Genomic DNA, 18,489 nt, shown 5'->3' on the forward strand with positions numbered 1-18,489 from the left:
AACAGTTATACATTTATAAATTAATTAAAATGAAAAAGTGGTCCCTGGGCTAGATGTTAATGCCAGAATAGATAGGGGGAAAAATGGAAATATATTCAAACGAATATAGAAACTATTTAAAACATTTAAAACATATTCTGTACATTCACTCATTAGACATTCATGCATCTATCAGATCATGCGACATACAAGGACATTACATGGTCAGACGACACAAATCAAAGCCCATACATGAACAAGCATTGCATAGGCAGGCACACACATACACAATCAGGACAGTCAGGCTAGTGGGCAAGCATATAAGGATGGGCAGCTAGACTGCGACGTGACTCGCTAATGGACTCGCTAATGGTCACAGACAATGCCCAACTAACACCTTCTCCCGAAGGCTAACCGGTCATGTCCGCTTCCATTCATTGTGCTAAGCTAGGCTAACGTGCAGCCAGATAGCTTTCAATTGAACGCACAGAGAGGAAACTAGTGTCTATCTTCTTGTCTCTCTCTGGAGAAGACGGTAAGCTAATTTACCCAAATGTTGGCGTGTTCCTTTAAAGCCGTTGTCACCGCCGGTCGCTGTGTTCCGTCCGCTATCTCGGCCATCGAGAGGTGATTGGCTCTCTGACGATAGTGATTGATTATCATTGGCTACGTGCTTCATCTCTCTACTCCCCCCCCACCCCCCCTCCCCCCTTCCTGCAGGTGTGTCCCGAGACCCGGATAGAGGAGTTGTGTGACCATGGTTACGTCTGGGTGGGGGGCCGGGCCCCAGGCGCTGCTCCTCTGCCTCTCCGTCTGTCTGTCCCAGCAGGCCCACCTCAGCAGCACCCAGTGCACCCGGAAGGAGCACCCCGTCGTCTCGTACCAAGGTGAGCTCGGCGGTTTAACCCTTTCACTGCCGCACTACCAAATGGTTAACCCTTTCACTGCGACAATACACAGAAGGTTAGCCCTTTCACTGCCACACAACAGCAGGTTAACCCTTTCACTGCCACACTACAGAAGGTTAACCCTTTACTATCACACTACCGATGGTTAACCGCATTACTCTGTCTGATTTGTCTGAAAGTCTGATTTGTCACAAACTGGGGGGGTTTGAAGATTCTTTTAGATATTGGATGTGAGAATTGTATTAGCAATGCTAGTGGGAGGTCCATGGGGTTCATTAGCATCCTGCAAAAACCACGTCCTAACCATTTGACAACCTTGTTAACCTCTTAAGCATCGGACGGCTCGACGGCGGGCCGTCACGCACTTAAAAACTTAAAGGGGAACTATCTTATAAATGGCCTTTTTGAGTGTTTAGCATTGTTTCCTAGCTATGTGAACTTATATTAATATGATCTATGTCTCAAAATTCTCATATTGGCGCATTCTTCCAATTCTCCTCTCACAATATTCACCCTCACTGAACTGAGTCGTTTGAAAATGTGCCTATATGTGATGTCATATAGTCACTGCTGCATGTTAATGTTGAGATAGACGACGACGCTCCGCAGTGGTTTAGGTGCCGCCCTGCAGCCCAGGCTCAAAACAGCTCGAAATCTTGAGGTAGAAAAATGCTGTTTTTGAGGACTTGATTAGAAATACAAAACAATGAATAAAAAAAATATATATATTACAGAGGTGTTCCATAGACTCACAGGAATTGTGTAAAAGTGCCCAAATAGTGAAAGAAATAGTAAAATAGTTCCCCTTTAAAAGCAGGAATCTGGCAACCAGTAAACCAGAAATGTGAGTACACATTGCACAAAACTTTTACTTCAGTGTGTTCATACCTCTGTTACTCTATTTCATTAGCACTCAAAGTGATTTGTCTTTATTGTGTAAGAAACTTCAGAATGTTACCCTTCAAAAGAGACCAGACTCGTGCATGTGCTATAAATATAAAGTATAATAAATCGCAAATTATTTTGGGTATGCAATCATCAAAAACGAAATATAAATAGAAGGACTAAAAACACATCATTTGTTATTAAATTACTAGTAGGTATGATATGGGTGCTGATACCGGTCTGATACCAGGTCGAAATAGGGTGTCCCGTATTGGGACGTAACGATAAAATTCCAAGAGCCGATGTGAAACGTCAGAAGTTAAAGCGGAGTGACTTGATGTTCCATATTCGTGACACGCGGAGCCGGATCTCTCTGGACGTCACTCCACACGGAGCCATGTTGGATCTCTCTGGACGTCACTCCACACGGAGCCATGTTGGATCTCTCTGGACGTCACTCCACACGGAGCCATGTTGGATCTCTCTGGACGTCACTCCACACGGAGCCATGTTGGATCTCTCTGGACGTCACTCCACACGGAGCCATGTTGGATCTCTCTGGACGTCACTCCACACGGAGCCGGATCTCTCTGGACGTCACTCCACACGGAGCCATGTTGGATCTCTCTGGACGTCACTCCACACGGAGCCATGTTGGATCTCTCTGGACGTCACTCCACACGGAGCCATGTTGGATCTCTCTGGGCGTCACTCCACACGGAGCCATGTTGGATCTCTCTGGACGTCACTCCACACGGAGCCATGTTGGATCTCTCTGGGCGTCACTCCACACGGAGCCATGTTGGATCTCTCTGGACGTCACTCCACACGGAGCCATGTTGGATCTCTCTGGACGTCACTCCACACGGAGCCATGTTGGATCTCTCTGGACGTCACTCCACACGGAGCCATGTTGGATCTCTCTGGACGTCACTCCACACGGAGTCCACGCCACTCGGTACAAGTAACGGATCGAGGCGTCACTCGAAAGCGGACAATGCTTCAAAGCACACGTTCAGTAATAATAGAGTCGGTATCGGCGGTGAATATGTATAAATGGCAAATGGCTGCATTTATATAGCGTTTTTATCCAAAGCGCTTTACAATTTGTTCCTCACATTTTACCCATTCACACACACATTCACACACCGATGGCAGAGGCAACCATGCAAGGTGCCAACCTGCTCATCGGGAGCAATTAGCGGTTAAGTGTCTTGCTCAAGGACACTTCGACACGCTGCCCGGGAGAAGCGGGAATCGAACCGGGAACCTCCGGATTACCAGACGGCTGCTCTACCTCCCAATCCACTGTCGCCGACATGAGATGGCCGCCTCCCTGATTACTAGCAATAGACTGAGCAGCATTGGCGACACACGTCTTAATACGCTAGAGCAGAGTTTCTCCACGGGGGCGGTGCTACCCCCGAGGGGGCGTTCAGAGGGTTGGTACTACCCCCGAGGGGGCGTTCAGAGGGTTGGTACTACCCCCGAGGGGGCGTTCAGAGGGTTGGTACTTGGTACTACCCCCAAGGGGGCGTTCAGAGGGTTGGTACTACCCCCGAGGGGGCGTTCAGTGTGTCGGGGGGCACTGGGTGCAGAATGGTTGAAAAGGGGGGCGTCGAGATGCTCAAAGGGGGCACTAGTTTATTTAATTTATTCATCATTGTTTTAATATCAGGACAACAACTGGAGTGGAACCAGAGAAGAGTGAGCACAATCCAAAATCCCACAGAATCAGAGCAAGAGTCACTTTATAGCAAAGAAATTATTTCTTTTGTTTGTTCAGATTTGTTCAGATGTTTACTGAATATGAAATATATTAGACCCATTGTTAGAAGCTTTCACTTGACACACTGACCCAATAAACGGAGCCAAATATAAACATTAATGGCTGAGAATTTCATAGATATCCACGTTAAACAAAAAAATCATCAACATTGAGAGCCTACATTTTTTATTCCCATTGGGTGTAGGGAGTTGGGGGGGGGGTGTTATGGGACATGGACATCAGATAGGGGGGCGTTGACCCAAAAAAGGTTGAGAACCACTGGTCTACAGAGTCATTCAGATTCGGATTCAGATTTGTTTATTGTCACGTATTTCAGTGCCTTACAGCAAGAAAGAGTGAACTTCTATTTGTTGTGGTCCCTCGACCATAGCAGCTTCCAATAATATAAATACAATGAAATGTGCATAGAATAAGAATAAAATAAGATAAAATGACTCGAATAAAGATGACTATATACAGTTTCTAAACCGTGTGCAGTGCAGATATTGTATTGTATGGGATGTGTAGGCCATCCACGCTCCAGGTTCTCTGACCCAAGCAACTGGAATTACACGTGGAGTTACTAGAATCACAGGGAGAGCTCTGTACCTGAACAGCTCTGTCTCCTGTCGGCTCCTTACGTTCGCTTTCTCGTTAGTGTCTCTCACTGCGCTGCCCCCATCTCTCTCTCTCTCTCTCTCTCTCTCTCTCTCTCTCTCTCTCTCTCGCTCTCGCTCTCGCTCTCGCTCTCTCAAAGTCATTGTCACCCTAGCTGAAGGTGGCTCAGTGGACAGTGATGAGAAGCTGAGAATAAAGAGAGAGAGAGAGAGATCTTGGCCATCCCTCTTTGTCTGTCTCCTGAGGTTTCCCTCCACCTGGCCTTCCCGTTGACACTGTGTCTTTTTTTGCTAACGAGGGCCTCGGCTTCACCATTCCCCCATGGTTTTTTACGAAGAGGTCAAAGGTCGACGAACAAGGAAATAAGCGCTATTCCTGTCAGGAAGCTGTCAATCCTCACCTCGGCTATCCGTGTCACTGTGTGTCATGAGCTGTGTTCACACTGCAGGTGAAAGTGGCCCAGATCTTTGCTCATATTATGACTCGGATCTGATTATTTCACGACAAATCAAATGGAATCTGAGCTTTTTCAATTCTGATTTGGGCAACTTTCATATGTGGTCCTGAATCAGATACAGGTCTGATTTTCTTTTTGCAATGTGACCTCAATCTGAACAGTCATATCAGAATTCATGTGACTTTTACGTCACTCTAGATTGACGTTCATCACAATTCTGTGGCGGGAGTCTCTCGGTGAATACAGACATGGAAGACAGCTGTGATGGAGGTGGTCAGTGGAGGGACAGTGAGGAGTTCACCTTACTACCTTTAAGTATTAAGGGTGACACTTCTGTACAAGCAAAACTAGAGGGGACGCATCATAACCGGTCTGTGTTTGAAGGCAATATTGAAAGAAGAAATGTCTCTTTCACCTCCTCCTCGCCCCCATTATCATCTTCTCATGAATTAGCCTCCACTGCACATCAACTTATAAACCATTCACCTCTTAAGCCTTTTGTAGATACAGTACAGAATTTTGTATCAGTGTGTAACAGGTGACAGCGTTACCTCAGGGTTGGAGGAAGTTCTGTCTACTTCAAAAAAATATGTATTGACCACACACACACACACGTGTGCACTTTTCCAACATAAACACCTTCCTTACTCTTGACTCCTCGGCTCACTTGCCAAGTGTTTCCTGAGGGATTTCTAAAGTAACATAGAATCAATATACAATTATAACATAACGGATGGCTGGGGCGGCCATCCTCCTCGTCGTGTGTGTGTGTGTGTGCGTGTGTGTGTGGTCAATAAAGAAAATATGTGAAGTAGAGCTGAACTTCCTCCAACCCTGAGGTAACGCTGTCACCTGTTACACACTGATACGAAATGCAGTACTGTATCTACAAAAGGCTTAAGAGGTTAATGGTTTATAAGTTGATGTGCAGTGGAGGCTAATTCATGAGCAGATGATAATGGGGGCGAGGAGGAGGTGAAAGAGACATTTCTTCTTTCAATATTGCTTTCAAACACAGACAGGTTATGATACGTCCGCTCTAGTTTAGCTTGTACAGAAGTGGGTGGACGGTATAAACGGTATACGGTATAAACGGTATGAATTTGCTCTACGGTATGGATTTTGACTATACCGTGTAACCGGTAGAGCAGCTCTAAAATAGCAATGACGTCATGTAACCACAGCGCGACTATTCCAATCGCATTTGCCCCTAAAAATAGATAGAATTAGTCATAGATAATAGATATGTGCAAACTGGAAAAAGTTATTTAGGAGGCTTCGCGCAGTGGGCGTGTCAACACGCAATTGTCATTTCATAATAAACACATATCACCGCGGTGCACAGCAAGTTTCAATTTCAGTTCCTGGTATTTTTAACCAGTGGAGAAAGGTAAGAGATGTCCCTATCGTTTTTCTTATATGAATTATTCTACGTTAATAAAACATACCTGGTGATCAACTACAGTTTGCTGTAAACATTATGATATGCGTGTAGTGTTATGATAACGACGGCTGCAGCGGGAGGACGGCTGCAGCAGTGGATTTGCGAATAGCATGCAGCTGCAGAGCCGCAGAGCCAGGGGCGCTTTCAGGTCTGGTCACAGGCCCGCTCAACAGCGCCCCCCCACCCAACGGCTGAATTGCCAATGGCTGAATTGGAGTATTGCACTGTGCAATACTCCAATTCAGCCATTGGCAATTCAGCCGTTGGGTGGGGGGGCGCTGTTGAGCGGGCCTGTGACCAGACCTGAAAGCGCCCCTGGCTCTGCGGCTCTGCAGCTACATATGCTTCTAGCAAAATCCAGCATCCAGCTCCGCTGTTTGCAATGGGAGCAGCACGGAGTCTCGACTCGGGACTTATTTTATTTGGAATATAATGACTTTATATGCAAAAGTAGCCTAGTTTTAAGTTAAAATATTATAAATCTACATGCCTTGAGGATGTCATTCTTTATATAGCCTGCCTATCAGGCAAAAAAAAATTATTCTAACGGAAACACTGATACCGTGATATATACCGTTACCGTCTATGCTTCAAATTAAATTATACCGTGATATAAATTTTAGACCATACCGTCCACCCCCTTAATACTTAAAGGTAGTAAGGTGAACTCCTCACTGTCCCTCCACTGACCACCTCCATCACAGCTGTCTTCCATGTTTGTATTCACCGAGAGACTCCCGCCACAGAATTGTGATGAACGTCATTCTAGAGTGACGTAAAAGTCACATGAATTCTGATATGACTGTTTCCAAACCAGGCAGTGATGTTTCCAGTCAGAATGCTCTCTACAGCCCCGGAATAGGAGTGGAGTATCTTCCCCAATACTCTGAACTTCCTTAGCTGTCTTAGGTGATGGAGGCGCTGTTTCGCCTTTTTCACCACAGAATCGAATGCGTGTTGTCCATGTCAGGTCCTCTGTGATGTGGACTCCCAGGTACTTGAAACTGCTCACCCTGTCCACGATAGCCCCATTTATCCACAGTGGCATGTGTGTCCCCTGCTGTATTCTCCTAAAATCCACGATCAGCTCTTTGGTTTTACAATGTTCAGGAGTAGGCTGTTATCCCGCGTGCCAGTTCATCAACCTCCTCCCGATAGGCCTTCTCGTCATTGTTAGAGATCAGCCCCACTACCACCAGGTCGTCTGCAAACTTCACTATGGAGTTGGAGCTGAACCTGGCCACACAGTCATGTGTGTACAGTGAATACAGCAGGGGGCTCAGAACGCAGCCCTGGGGGGACCCGATACTCAGGGTGATTTTGCTGGAGGTATGACCCCCCACCCTGACCGCCTGGGGCCTGTCACTTAGAAAGTCCAGGATCCAGGCGCTCATGGCAACGCCATGCTCAGGCTGGTCTCATCAGCCCGCAGACAGGGTTGTTAGTTAACTCTGCCATTGGAAAGAGGAGATTTGGCCCGATCCATAGATGTATGACTTGGCCATAATAAGGTCATTTATAGGCCTGATATTCTATATTCTATAGAAGTTTCTATGTGGCCGGATGGCATAATTCAGTACTGTATCTACAAAAAAAACTGTAAATCATCTGCCCTTTTTAGTACACTTGATCTCAAGAAGGTGCTGAATGAGCTCAGTGGCTCAATTCTTCACTTTTGGTCCATGTTAACATGGTGTTATTCACCATCAAATATGGAAAAGAAATATTAAATGTATATTCTCCTTTGGTTCATAAAGAGTTACTCAAGCATAGTAACAGACACAATATTCATGACACTGGGAATACATTCCCCGAGGTCCATATATGTCCCTAGATACCAAGAACATGCAAATGGACTTTGGAGAAGTGGAGCAATCTTCCATTTACTTGGGTATGTATTTTTCGGAAAATATGGCTAGGGCTTAAGAGGTTAAGAACTACTTTGGTGGTGCAGTCACACCTTTATCAATGTGACACAGATGGCAGATGTCTGCTAGCTTAGGTACAACACAAGAGAGATTACAGGAGGGACGTTAGTATTTAGAGCGCCTTGTATCTGAGCTGGCATTTTTCCGAGAGCCAGTGGCAGACAAATATCCCATTGGTAGCTCCGATCACAATGAAAGGGATGAAAGGTCACAGAATCTAACTCTGCGGCCTTTGAAATACTCTGTAAACAGGAGGTTTTATGCCCTTGGACCTCTCATGTTTGAGCCTCGGGGCTCAAAGGATCGTGGATGCGTGTCAAACCGGCTGGCTGCCAGAGCAGGTAGTTTATAGAGTCAGAGAGGAGAGAGATATGTAACACATCTGTGAAAACACACAGTGAGCTAAGCCGGGTTTGTGGCACGGAGCCAGATGCCATTTGGGAGTGATTCCTTCCCACACTGACACTGAATGTTGACGCTGCTATTTCTGTCTCCTCCTCTCCTCTCCTCTCCTCTCCTCTCCTCTCCTCTCCTCTCCTCTCCTCTCCTCTCCTCTCCTCTCCTCTCCTCTCCTCTCCTCTCCTCTCCTCTTCTCTCCACCCTCTCCTTTCATCTCTTCTCTCCTCTCCTCACTTCTCCTCTCCTCTCCTCTTCTCTCCATCCTCTCCTCTCCTCTCCTCTCCTCTCCTCTTCTTTCCCTCCTCTCCTTTCATCTCTTCTCTCCTCTCCTCACTTCTCCTCTCCTCTCCCCTCCTCCTCTCACCTCCACCAACTCCTTCCCTGACTCTTTTTCCTTCTCTTCCATCTCGTCTTCCTCATCCTCTGTCCCATCACCTGCCCCCCCCCCCCCATCCTCTCCCTCCATCTCTTTCTTTTCCTCCAACTCCTCCTGCGTCTCCTCCTCTCCAGCGTTGAGGCCATGGATATTGGGATTCTCCCGTCCCGGAGTCAGGGACTTTTCCCAGCTGGCCCTGGACCTGAGCAGGAACCAGCTCATCGTCGGAGCAAGGTGACACACACACACCTACACACACACACACACACACACACACACACACCTACACCTACACCTACACCTACACCTACACCCACACACACACACACACCCCACTTGCCGGTCTAGGGAGCGCTGAAGTCTATCACATGCTTCCTCCGATACATGCGGAGTCCGCCAGCCGCCTCTTTTCACCTGACAGCGAGGACTCTCACTGGGGGAGTGTAACGCGTGGGAGGATCACACTACCTCCCCCAGTTCCCTCCCTCGCTGTGCAGGCGCCCTGACCGACCTGTAGGAGTCGCTGTTTACAACGACCAGGATACACCCCACCGACTTCCCACCCGCTGACACCGCCAATTGTGTCAGTATGGACGACCGACCAAGCCGGAGGTACCGCTGACAGCCGGATTCGATACCAGTGTCTCTGCGGTGGTAGACAGGCGCTTAGTCCGCTGCGCTACCCGGCCGCCCCATTGTTAAACGTTGTTAAACCTTACGTTATACAGGGATTCCCAGTTAGACCGGATCCACCGAATCCAGGATCCTAGATCATCCAGATTCAGGAAAAGAAGGCTGCATTTGAAGGAGCCTTCGAATTGGGACAACCTTGGGCGCACTGCTGTGACTTCTCTCTCTCTCTCTCTCTCTCTCTCTCTCTCTCTCTCTCTCTCTCTCTCTCTCTCACACACGCACACATTTGAAAATGCTTTATTTTAATCCTCATACATATACGTAAGATGTACTGCTTTCCACGCTTCATTCTCTCCCCGTTCTTCCGCCTGCAGAAACGTCCTCTTCCGACTGAACCTGAGCAACACCTCCCTCATCCAGGTAAAGAGACAGGTTCACTTCTCCCTCATCCAGGTAAAGACAGGTTCACTTCTCCCTCATCCAGGTAAAGACAGGTTCACTTCTCTGTCATTTATCAGTAAGATGGTCGTCCTGGAGAAGAAGCCTGACTCGTATGCGTGTAGCTCTTAACGGTACCAATTTAAACCCGTCTCCTGTGTGGGAAACTCAATTCCAGTTTAACCTTTGCTTGCAGGGGTCAACTGGAGGGGGGGGGGGGTGAACCAGGGGCCTGGTGGAGATAGGAGGAGGTTGTGAAAGGAGTAAGAGTTGTAGAAGTGGAATGGGAAAGAGGGGGGGAGGGTAGGAGAGAAAGAGAGTGATGACCGAGGAGGAGGTTTGAAGGGAGGAGGGAATGAAGATGAAAAAGGAGGGAGTGAAGAGAGAGGCAGAGGGAGGTGTGGTTTATGTGAGTGCCGTGTCTCTCTCTCTCTCCAGGCTAGTGGGTTGGAATGTAAACAGAGTTTACTAGGTCTGCCCGCTATTTGCCAGCACCAACTTGACACAGGAATGAGATCTGGCCGGCTTAACCCAGCTCTCCCCTCCAGCCAACCAAACCTGCTCTTCCCCCTGTTTTCACTTTACCTCGCTCCCCCGATCTTGGTGTGTCAGTCCCACTGTTTTGCAGTGAAATTGTTTGTGTTCGATTCCCGGGTTCGATTCCGGCTCCTCCCAGCAGCGTGTAGAAGTGTCCTTGAGCAAGACACTTAACCCCTAACTGATGAGCAGGTTGGCACCTTGCATGGTTGCCTCTGCTGTCGGTGTGTGAATGTGTAAATGTGAGGCATAAGTTGTAAGGAGTTTTGGATAAAAGTGCTATATAAATTCAGTACATTTACCATTTACTCTTGAGACCTTCTTATAATAGATTACATAGGAAGCCAGGGTAGGTAAATATAATAATATATATAATAATTTCTATAAAGGGCCTTTTTTTGGCTCAGTGAACTGATTTTTCCGAATTTATGGGGGAAACTAAAATAGTTTAATATATTTTAGAATAGGGTAAGATTGATGAGGACCATGTAGACTCAACTACATACATAATTATCTGAAATAAGCACATCGTTTAATGCTAGAGTGGAAATGGTCCTCAAACGGTGAAACTATTACATTACATTGAATGACGTGCTTATTCCACGTCCTCATACCAAACAATGGAAATGACAAAAATAGCATCTTTTAATAATACAACTTCAATATTTGATGCACAGTCGTTTTGAGGCAGAGGCTGTCCTCAGCATACTAATGCCAAGGCAATAATAGTCAACAGTTTCCTAGAGGCAATTATTATAATAATCAAAATGCTTGGCAGTCATGTGAGAACTGGGACAATAATTTGGTTGATAATAAGCTGTTTTTTTTTCCATTTTCTATAATGCATTTTCCAGAGGAAATATTGCACCCATTATCCTAAGTTAACAGTATTATATGAACTTACAGGTGACATTATTTTCACGCTTCGGGCCTTTTCCAAATGTAGATTTATTTATTTTGGTTAGAAATGCCATTTAATTTCAGCAACGTGCCTGGGAGCAAGGGTTAAATGAACGGTCCTTCCATTTAAAAAAAATAATAAAGAAAAGAAAGTAATTTCCAAACTTGTAAATTATAGTCAGAGTTATCCCACCTCCACAGCAACGTTACCAGACTTCCCACTTACACCAGAATGAGAAAAAAGACGGAATGTGAATTCCGTATGAATGGAAGCGGACAGTGCCGATTAGCCTAGGGCAGTCGTGCCCAACCAGTCGATCGCGATCGACCGGTAGATTGCGCGCTGGTTTCAAGTAGACCGCGAGATTCTTTTGGAAAATCATTTAATTTGATTTGATTGGGAGGGGAGGACAACACACGTTCGAGCAGTCCTGTGTATAACAGGCAGTCGGCAGCCTGAGCCAATCGATACCGTCTACATTCCGTACAGCGAGCTTCACCCATAGGGATGCAAATTGATGCCTTTGTTTTCATGGAGTGGCATGAGTGGGGGTCGGGCCCATCACCTGGCAGGTACAGTATAAAGATGGCTCTGAGACCAGCCTTGAGTCACTCGAAACTGCAAGATGAATGGAACACCACCAGCTAAAAAGAGGTTCACTCAGAGGACGCTACTTTTCAACAACGCAAGCAAGACTTCACTGCCGCCAGAGCCAGGACCCTCCGACGAGCTGCCGCCGCCAGGAGCAGCTCCAACGCCGCCTCCGACGAGCTGCCGGCGCCGCCAGGGAGCTGCTCCAACGCCGCGAGCTGCCGGATAGCACCAGCGCCAGCGCCGCAAGCGGAACCGGAGCAGCCAAAAGACCAAAAACATATAATTTCCATGAAGAGTGGGAAGAGGCTTACTTTTTTGTTTATTTCAACGCAAAATCAGTCTGTCTGATTTGCAAACAAACCGTGGCTGTGCCGAAAAAGGGTAATTTGGAGCGGCATTATACAACGATGCACAAGAAACACTGCGCGCAACTTTCCTCACATGCAAGCAGAACTTCAACGTCAGGGTGAGGACACCACACAGTTTGATTGCACACATTATGAGGAGCAAGTTCAAAGCATCTTGTCAGAGTTTGATAAGCGCTTCACAGACTTTTCAATACTTGAACCTGTTGCAAGCTACATGTGTTTTCCATTTGGAACTGTAGATGTGGATGACATCACATCCAAAGTGGCCACACTGTTTAATCTGGACAGCCATGCTGTGGAGAACGAGATCCTCACACTTCAAACTGACATTAAGATTAAAGCCAGGGCAACACAAGGGATGAAGGCAGAGTTCTGGGAGCTACTGCTGCCTGAGAAGTACCCCAACCTCAGGAGATGTGCCATGAACTTAACAGCATTTTTTGGATCAACCTACCTGTGTGAGTCTGCTTTCTCTCACATGAAGAGATCATCAAGTCCAAGTACAGAACCACATTGACAGATGACCATCTTGTGGACTGCCTGAGGCTTGCAACCAGCTCCTACAACCCAGACTTTGAAAAACTAGCTACCTCTTCCCAGTGCCAGCGTTCTCACTAAGAGACATTTAATAAAAATAAAAAAACAAGATAAAGGAGAACTATCAGTGACTGTTGACAGACCTTTTTGTGGAATTGTTTTTTGATTGTATTCCATTTTGCAATGTGACAGCTCTGTTTACACATCATTCCTATTCCCTTTTAATTGTACATATATCTTTGTTTTGATTGTATTGTTCCACTTTTGCTTTGGCAATGCAAACACATGTTTTCTCATGCCCATTGAACGGAGTGTGTGTTGTCAGTGTGTATGCAGAGTGAAATAAACGTGAGAAGTTAGTTACTGTCTTGTCATTCTTGTAATTCCTACACTACACTGTTACAATGATATATAAAATAGCATATTATATTATATACCCATTCAATATGCACATGACAGAAAATATTATATGCCATATAATATTTTCTGTCATGTGCATATTGAATGGGTAATACTATTACTACTAATACTATACCTTATAGTATAGTATTACATGACACTGTGACACTGTGAATGACACACGTATGACACTGTGAATACTGTGAATATATTTTTCAGTTAGTTAGAATCTAACTAACTGAAAAATATATTCACATATAATATATTTTTCAGTTAGTTAGATAGTCAATTATATTGACCTATTTGTTTACACTGCTTGTGTTGTTTTTACTACCTGTACCCCCTTCCCCCATGCTGCTATTATGCCTGAATTTCCCCAAGGGGATCAATAAAGGAATATCTTATCTTATCTTAGCCGAGAGTAGTACAAATTTGGGCTGGTAGCTCTCGGCTAGGTGGCAAATTAAAAAGTAGATCTTGGTTCAAAAAAGGTTGGGCACCCCTGGCCTAGGGCATTGGCCAACTAACACCTCTCCCGAAGGCTAACCGGTACTGTCCGCTTCCATTCATTGTGCTAAGCTAGGCTAACATGATGTTCAACGTTAGCTTGAACATTGCTAACGTTGCATAATGTTGATAACGTTGTGTGAACATTAGCTTGCTAGCTAATGGGTAACACACATTCAGCATATTGTAAACGCCAATCAATATGCGTGACAAGTCCCTCCCTAGCTTCCAGTTTTTACAGGAAACATAGTCTGTCCACAAAGACAACAAGTCCACCAGAGCAGCACAGCACACGTTAATTTGGTGTTAGTTAGTTATTTTGAGGTGAGTCACTCTGCTGCACTGGAATTTAGGGTTCCCCCACCTGCCGAATCCCACTTTAACCCCTGCCTGGAAGCAAAACCACTATCATCATCATCATTAACCTTTATTTATTCTCGAAATTACAATTGAGGTCACTCCCATTTTCAATGTAGTCGAGACTTTTACAGACACTTCAATGCACACATTTCTACAATATAACAATAATAAATATTAATAACTATCTACATAGTACTCTCAGTCCAGAGTGCACCACAGCAACCAGTATAAAAAAAATGAACATACAATAGGCATAAAATCAGCACACAAATATGACAAAATAAATAATTGCATAAACTTCAGACATAAGAATAGGTATAAAAGACAATAAAAGTAGTGCAATGTAGACGTGTGGATTTAAGAATAGGCATAAAATAAGTACAATAGTACAATATCGCTCGAAGGCATGTGAACCCCCCCGGAACGGTCAGTCCCCCGAACACCTCGCACATCAATCCCTACCACATCCCCATCCAAGACACACCCCCGATAAAGCACGCCATGACCGAAGGAAAACACAAACAGCCCGCGCGCCACTCACACCGCCATGCACGGCGATGGGAATGCCAACCCCGCGGGCCGCTCCATCTACCCCGGCGCCCCCGCCACCACAAGGTAAACCAGCGAACACCACCCCCCCACCCTCAAACTCCACAGAGGAACGACAGGCCACGCGCCCCAGGACCCGCAGCCACGCCAAAGGAGACACGACTCCACACACTCAAGCAGACAGACACAACAGCGGCCAAACGAGAAGACATGCAGGATCGGGACGGTCCGAGACCCCCGGGACTCCCCGGAACACAGCAGAAGCCACAGCGAGCCCTCCACGCAAAGAACCCCAAAAGTCAGCGAACCGAGGGAGCCCAACGATGAAGACCAACCAAAAATCCACCAAAGCACACGCAAGAGACCAATACCCAACTCCAGGGAAGGTCCAGGAAAGGTCCAGTCGAAGCCACAGGCGCCATAAGCTCCAACCAAACCCCCCCCCCCAGACCTAACCCAAAGGACCCCCGGCCAGCCCCCCATCTCTAAACTCCCCCAACCCACCGACACCCCAGGGATCCCCCGCACGAAGAACCCCCTCATAACCCCTACAGTACCCCAAACTACATGAAAAGTCAGAAAAAGAGGAGAATGATTTCATAGTTACATATATTTCATCTTGACATATCCGACTGCATGCACATTAAGAGGGATATTGAAAAAGAAAGAAACGGTCTAGAATTGTGATAAAAAAAAATATGAACCGTATTTAGTATTCCATTTAATAGTAATGATCCGGAAGCAACTCCCGACACCCCTATTCCCATAATTATACAGAGTCTAGTACAGACAATGCAAAACAAAAGGCTCAGCCTGTCATTGAGTTGGACACAGGGCTTATGCTAAATTAACTCCATTCTGCACCTCTCTCTTTGTCCCGTGGCCCTGAAAGGATGGGGGGGGGGGGGGTGTAGTGATGACAAATGGCATTTCCTTACTCTGTGAACTTTGGTGACATGACATCAGCGGGAGAAACAGAAGGGGACAGGGGTGGGTCATACTTCACCTTTGTTTTTCACAGTTTCTCTCATATTTTTTATATTCTGGGTTAATTTAGTTGTTTCCACTGTTTATTATTATTTCTCATATTTATATTCAGAGTTAAATATATTGTTTACACTGTTTATTTTGTCCTCATATTTTCATATTCAGATCTAAGTCTTTCTACTATTACCCTGCCCATACCCATACCTCCCCTCCCCCATACTGCTGTGACGCCTGAGGGGGTCAATAAAGGAATATCTTATCTTATCAGCAACAAATGAGAACTTAGATTTAATTGAAAATATTCTAAACTTTTCATATGGCAACAAACAGTGAAGTGTATATTTTTTGGTTCAACTCATATCATCCGTCCGAGCTCTGGAGAATGGACTGACAGAGGCGAGGGGGGGGGGGGGGGGGGGGGGGGGAGGGGGGGTGGCGCTAACTGCTTTGTTCAGGTGCACACGCTCTGCGGGGAATTCAAATCTAGCCAATCGGTGCCAACCGCTGCACCCTCATACAATACCATTGTACCATTATGGAAACAGGGGTTTGTCCACAGACTTGATTCACTCAGGCTTTGTCCCCAGCCCCCGCCCCCCCCCCCCCCCCCCTCCCACCTCAAGAAACTTGTTGCCAGGGGCGACCAAGGAAAAGCATCAATGGGACCAGATCTTAGGAAGTTGAAGGGTCGAGTGTATCAATTATCTTCATACCTAGCATTAGCACTAGGTATGCTCCACTGATTGATTGATTGAAAATTGTATTAACAGATTGCAGACTGGGTACAATACAGTACAGCTCAATACACAATTGTTAAGGGGATGCAGACAGAGAAATACTTTCGTCTTGTTTACATCAGGGTCCCCCATTTTCAATTCATCATAACATATATGACATACATGACATACATACAGATAGACAATACTGCTACATCTATACATTTATGACATGCCAGATTTACAAATACAGTATTGTTTGTGATAAAAAAATAGTCTAAAAAAGAGAGTATATACATTTGACGAAGAAACTGTAATTGGAGGAGTGGGTATGGTGGGGTGGGGTGGAGGGGGGGTGGGAACTGTACATTGGAGGTGGTGGTGGGTGTGGTGGGGGGGGGGGGGGGTTGGGTAGGCGGGGTGGGTAACTGTACATTGGATTATCGACTAAACCTTACTTGGTCTTATTAAGGTTACTTATTACTGTCACAAACGGGTCAATTGTGACAAATAGGGAGTCCACACGTGAAAGAAATGTAGCAATATCCTTTATTTAATCTAAATAAACAAACATTTATATAAACAATGAATAGTATGTATAAGAGTCAGTGATGAATGCAATGTGTGGACGAGTGAAAAGTGTAGTGTGGTGCGGTGTGGTGTAAGTATAGTAATATTTAAATATCAATATCAAATGGGTAGTGGATAACCTGTTCATAGGAGATGGAAAAGCAGACAGAGAAGGTTAATGAGGGACATATACATACAGGCAGCTCTCACTGCCCAGGTGAGTCCAATTGGGCTAACGAGCCACCCACTCTACCATGCTCCCTGAGAGGAGTTCAGTTTAGAATTAAAGGACCATACCAGTCTTTTTTGTCATTCTTTCCTTGGTACAAAAATCATTGTGCCATTTTCTTATGTCATGATCAGGTTGGGATTCCTTTCTCACTCTGTTACAACCCTCAACCTTCATAATGTCTGACATAATCATGGTGTTTTCCTCTCTGGTCACGTAGGCATCGGAATGGGGAGCCGACGAAGACACCAAGCGCTCGTGTCAGAGCAAGGGGAAGACCGAGGTACTTCCTACTGTTCTTGTAATGTTATAGTTGATGATACTGATGATGACGATGATGACAATAGTGCTGCATCTATTGAAGTTAATATTTCGTTGTTGTTAAGAATTCTATCAACTGTTCTTCTAGCCATTCGTTGCAATGTTAGCAATGTTCAAGCTAACTTTTGTATAAAAAAAATATATATATATATATATAATAATATATATATATTTTTTTAACAAAAGTTGTTTAGTAGGATATTCTTAAGGCTATTTTAGAGTTAGTAATTTCCTGTAAAACTATGAAAAATGTGTCATCCTGCACACAGGGGCGTATACCATTTTTGCGTCCAATGAAATGCTTTCTAGAATGACATTTACAGGACATTGTAACTAAGCTAGCATTCAGCTTTGTTAAGAAAAACAATGTTCAACGTTAGCTTGGACATTGCTAACGTTGCATAATGTTGATAACGTTGTGAACATCATCTTGCTAGCTAATGGGTAACACACGTTCAGCATATTGTAAACGCCAATCAATATGCGTGACAAGTCCCTCTCTAACTTCCAGTTTTTACAGGAAACATGTAAATATGCAGTTGTTTATAAACCTTACTTACCTTGTTACTAAACTTAACCTCACTGGAGACATCACGTCCCACCTTAGCCTAATGGTGCATGCCTTTTAGCCATGGCCATTCAGTAGTCATGTGTGTGTTTGTGTGCTTACTTCCTGGTTCACACCCACAGGAAGAGTGTCAAAACTACATCCGGGTCCTGCTGATCAGTGGGAAGAAACTCTTCACCTGCGGCACGAATGCCTTCACCCCCGTCTGCACCACCCGAGAGGTAAGCACAGCAGGCCTTGGTGTCGAGTAGAACGTAACACGGGCACAGTGCTGATGTATTTTGCACATAATCTCACACACATCCAATAACTCTAAGCGGTTTTGCACACGTTCACTTAGTTTGACGGTTTCTTTTCATTTCAAACCATTATTTCAACTCGTAAAGACACTGCGGTTAGCCTCATTTACAGAGACGACAAGCTTACGAAACAAAGTGCCCCCTTAACCCATCATGACATAACCAATGTAGTCAGAAGTCAAAATTAGACTGGTTATGGTCCTTTAAAAATATA

General features: G+C 45.4%; 1 protein-coding gene across 2 annotated transcripts in view; it reads left to right on the forward strand.

Annotated features, from left to right (window-relative positions):
* Window positions 1-18,489, forward strand: part of LOC311232763 (semaphorin-5B-like) — a 145,712-nt gene that overhangs the window by 59,609 nt on the left and 67,614 nt on the right. For both annotated transcript variants that reach the window (XM_084319574.1, XM_084319575.1), the window contains exons 3-7: window positions 700-866; window positions 8,897-8,996; window positions 9,770-9,815; window positions 17,308-17,370; window positions 18,099-18,197. In XM_084319574.1, coding sequence (XP_084175700.1) covers window positions 737-866; window positions 8,897-8,996; window positions 9,770-9,815; window positions 17,308-17,370; window positions 18,099-18,197 — 438 coding nt within the window. In that variant the 5' untranslated portion in view covers window positions 700-736. The remainder of the gene's footprint in view (window positions 1-699; window positions 867-8,896; window positions 8,997-9,769; window positions 9,816-17,307; window positions 17,371-18,098; window positions 18,198-18,489) is intronic.

This window comes from Notolepis coatsorum, assembly GCF_963971535.1.
Source record: "Notolepis coatsorum genome assembly, chromosome: 1".
Lineage (NCBI taxonomy): Eukaryota > Metazoa > Chordata > Actinopteri > Aulopiformes > Paralepididae > Notolepis > Notolepis coatsorum.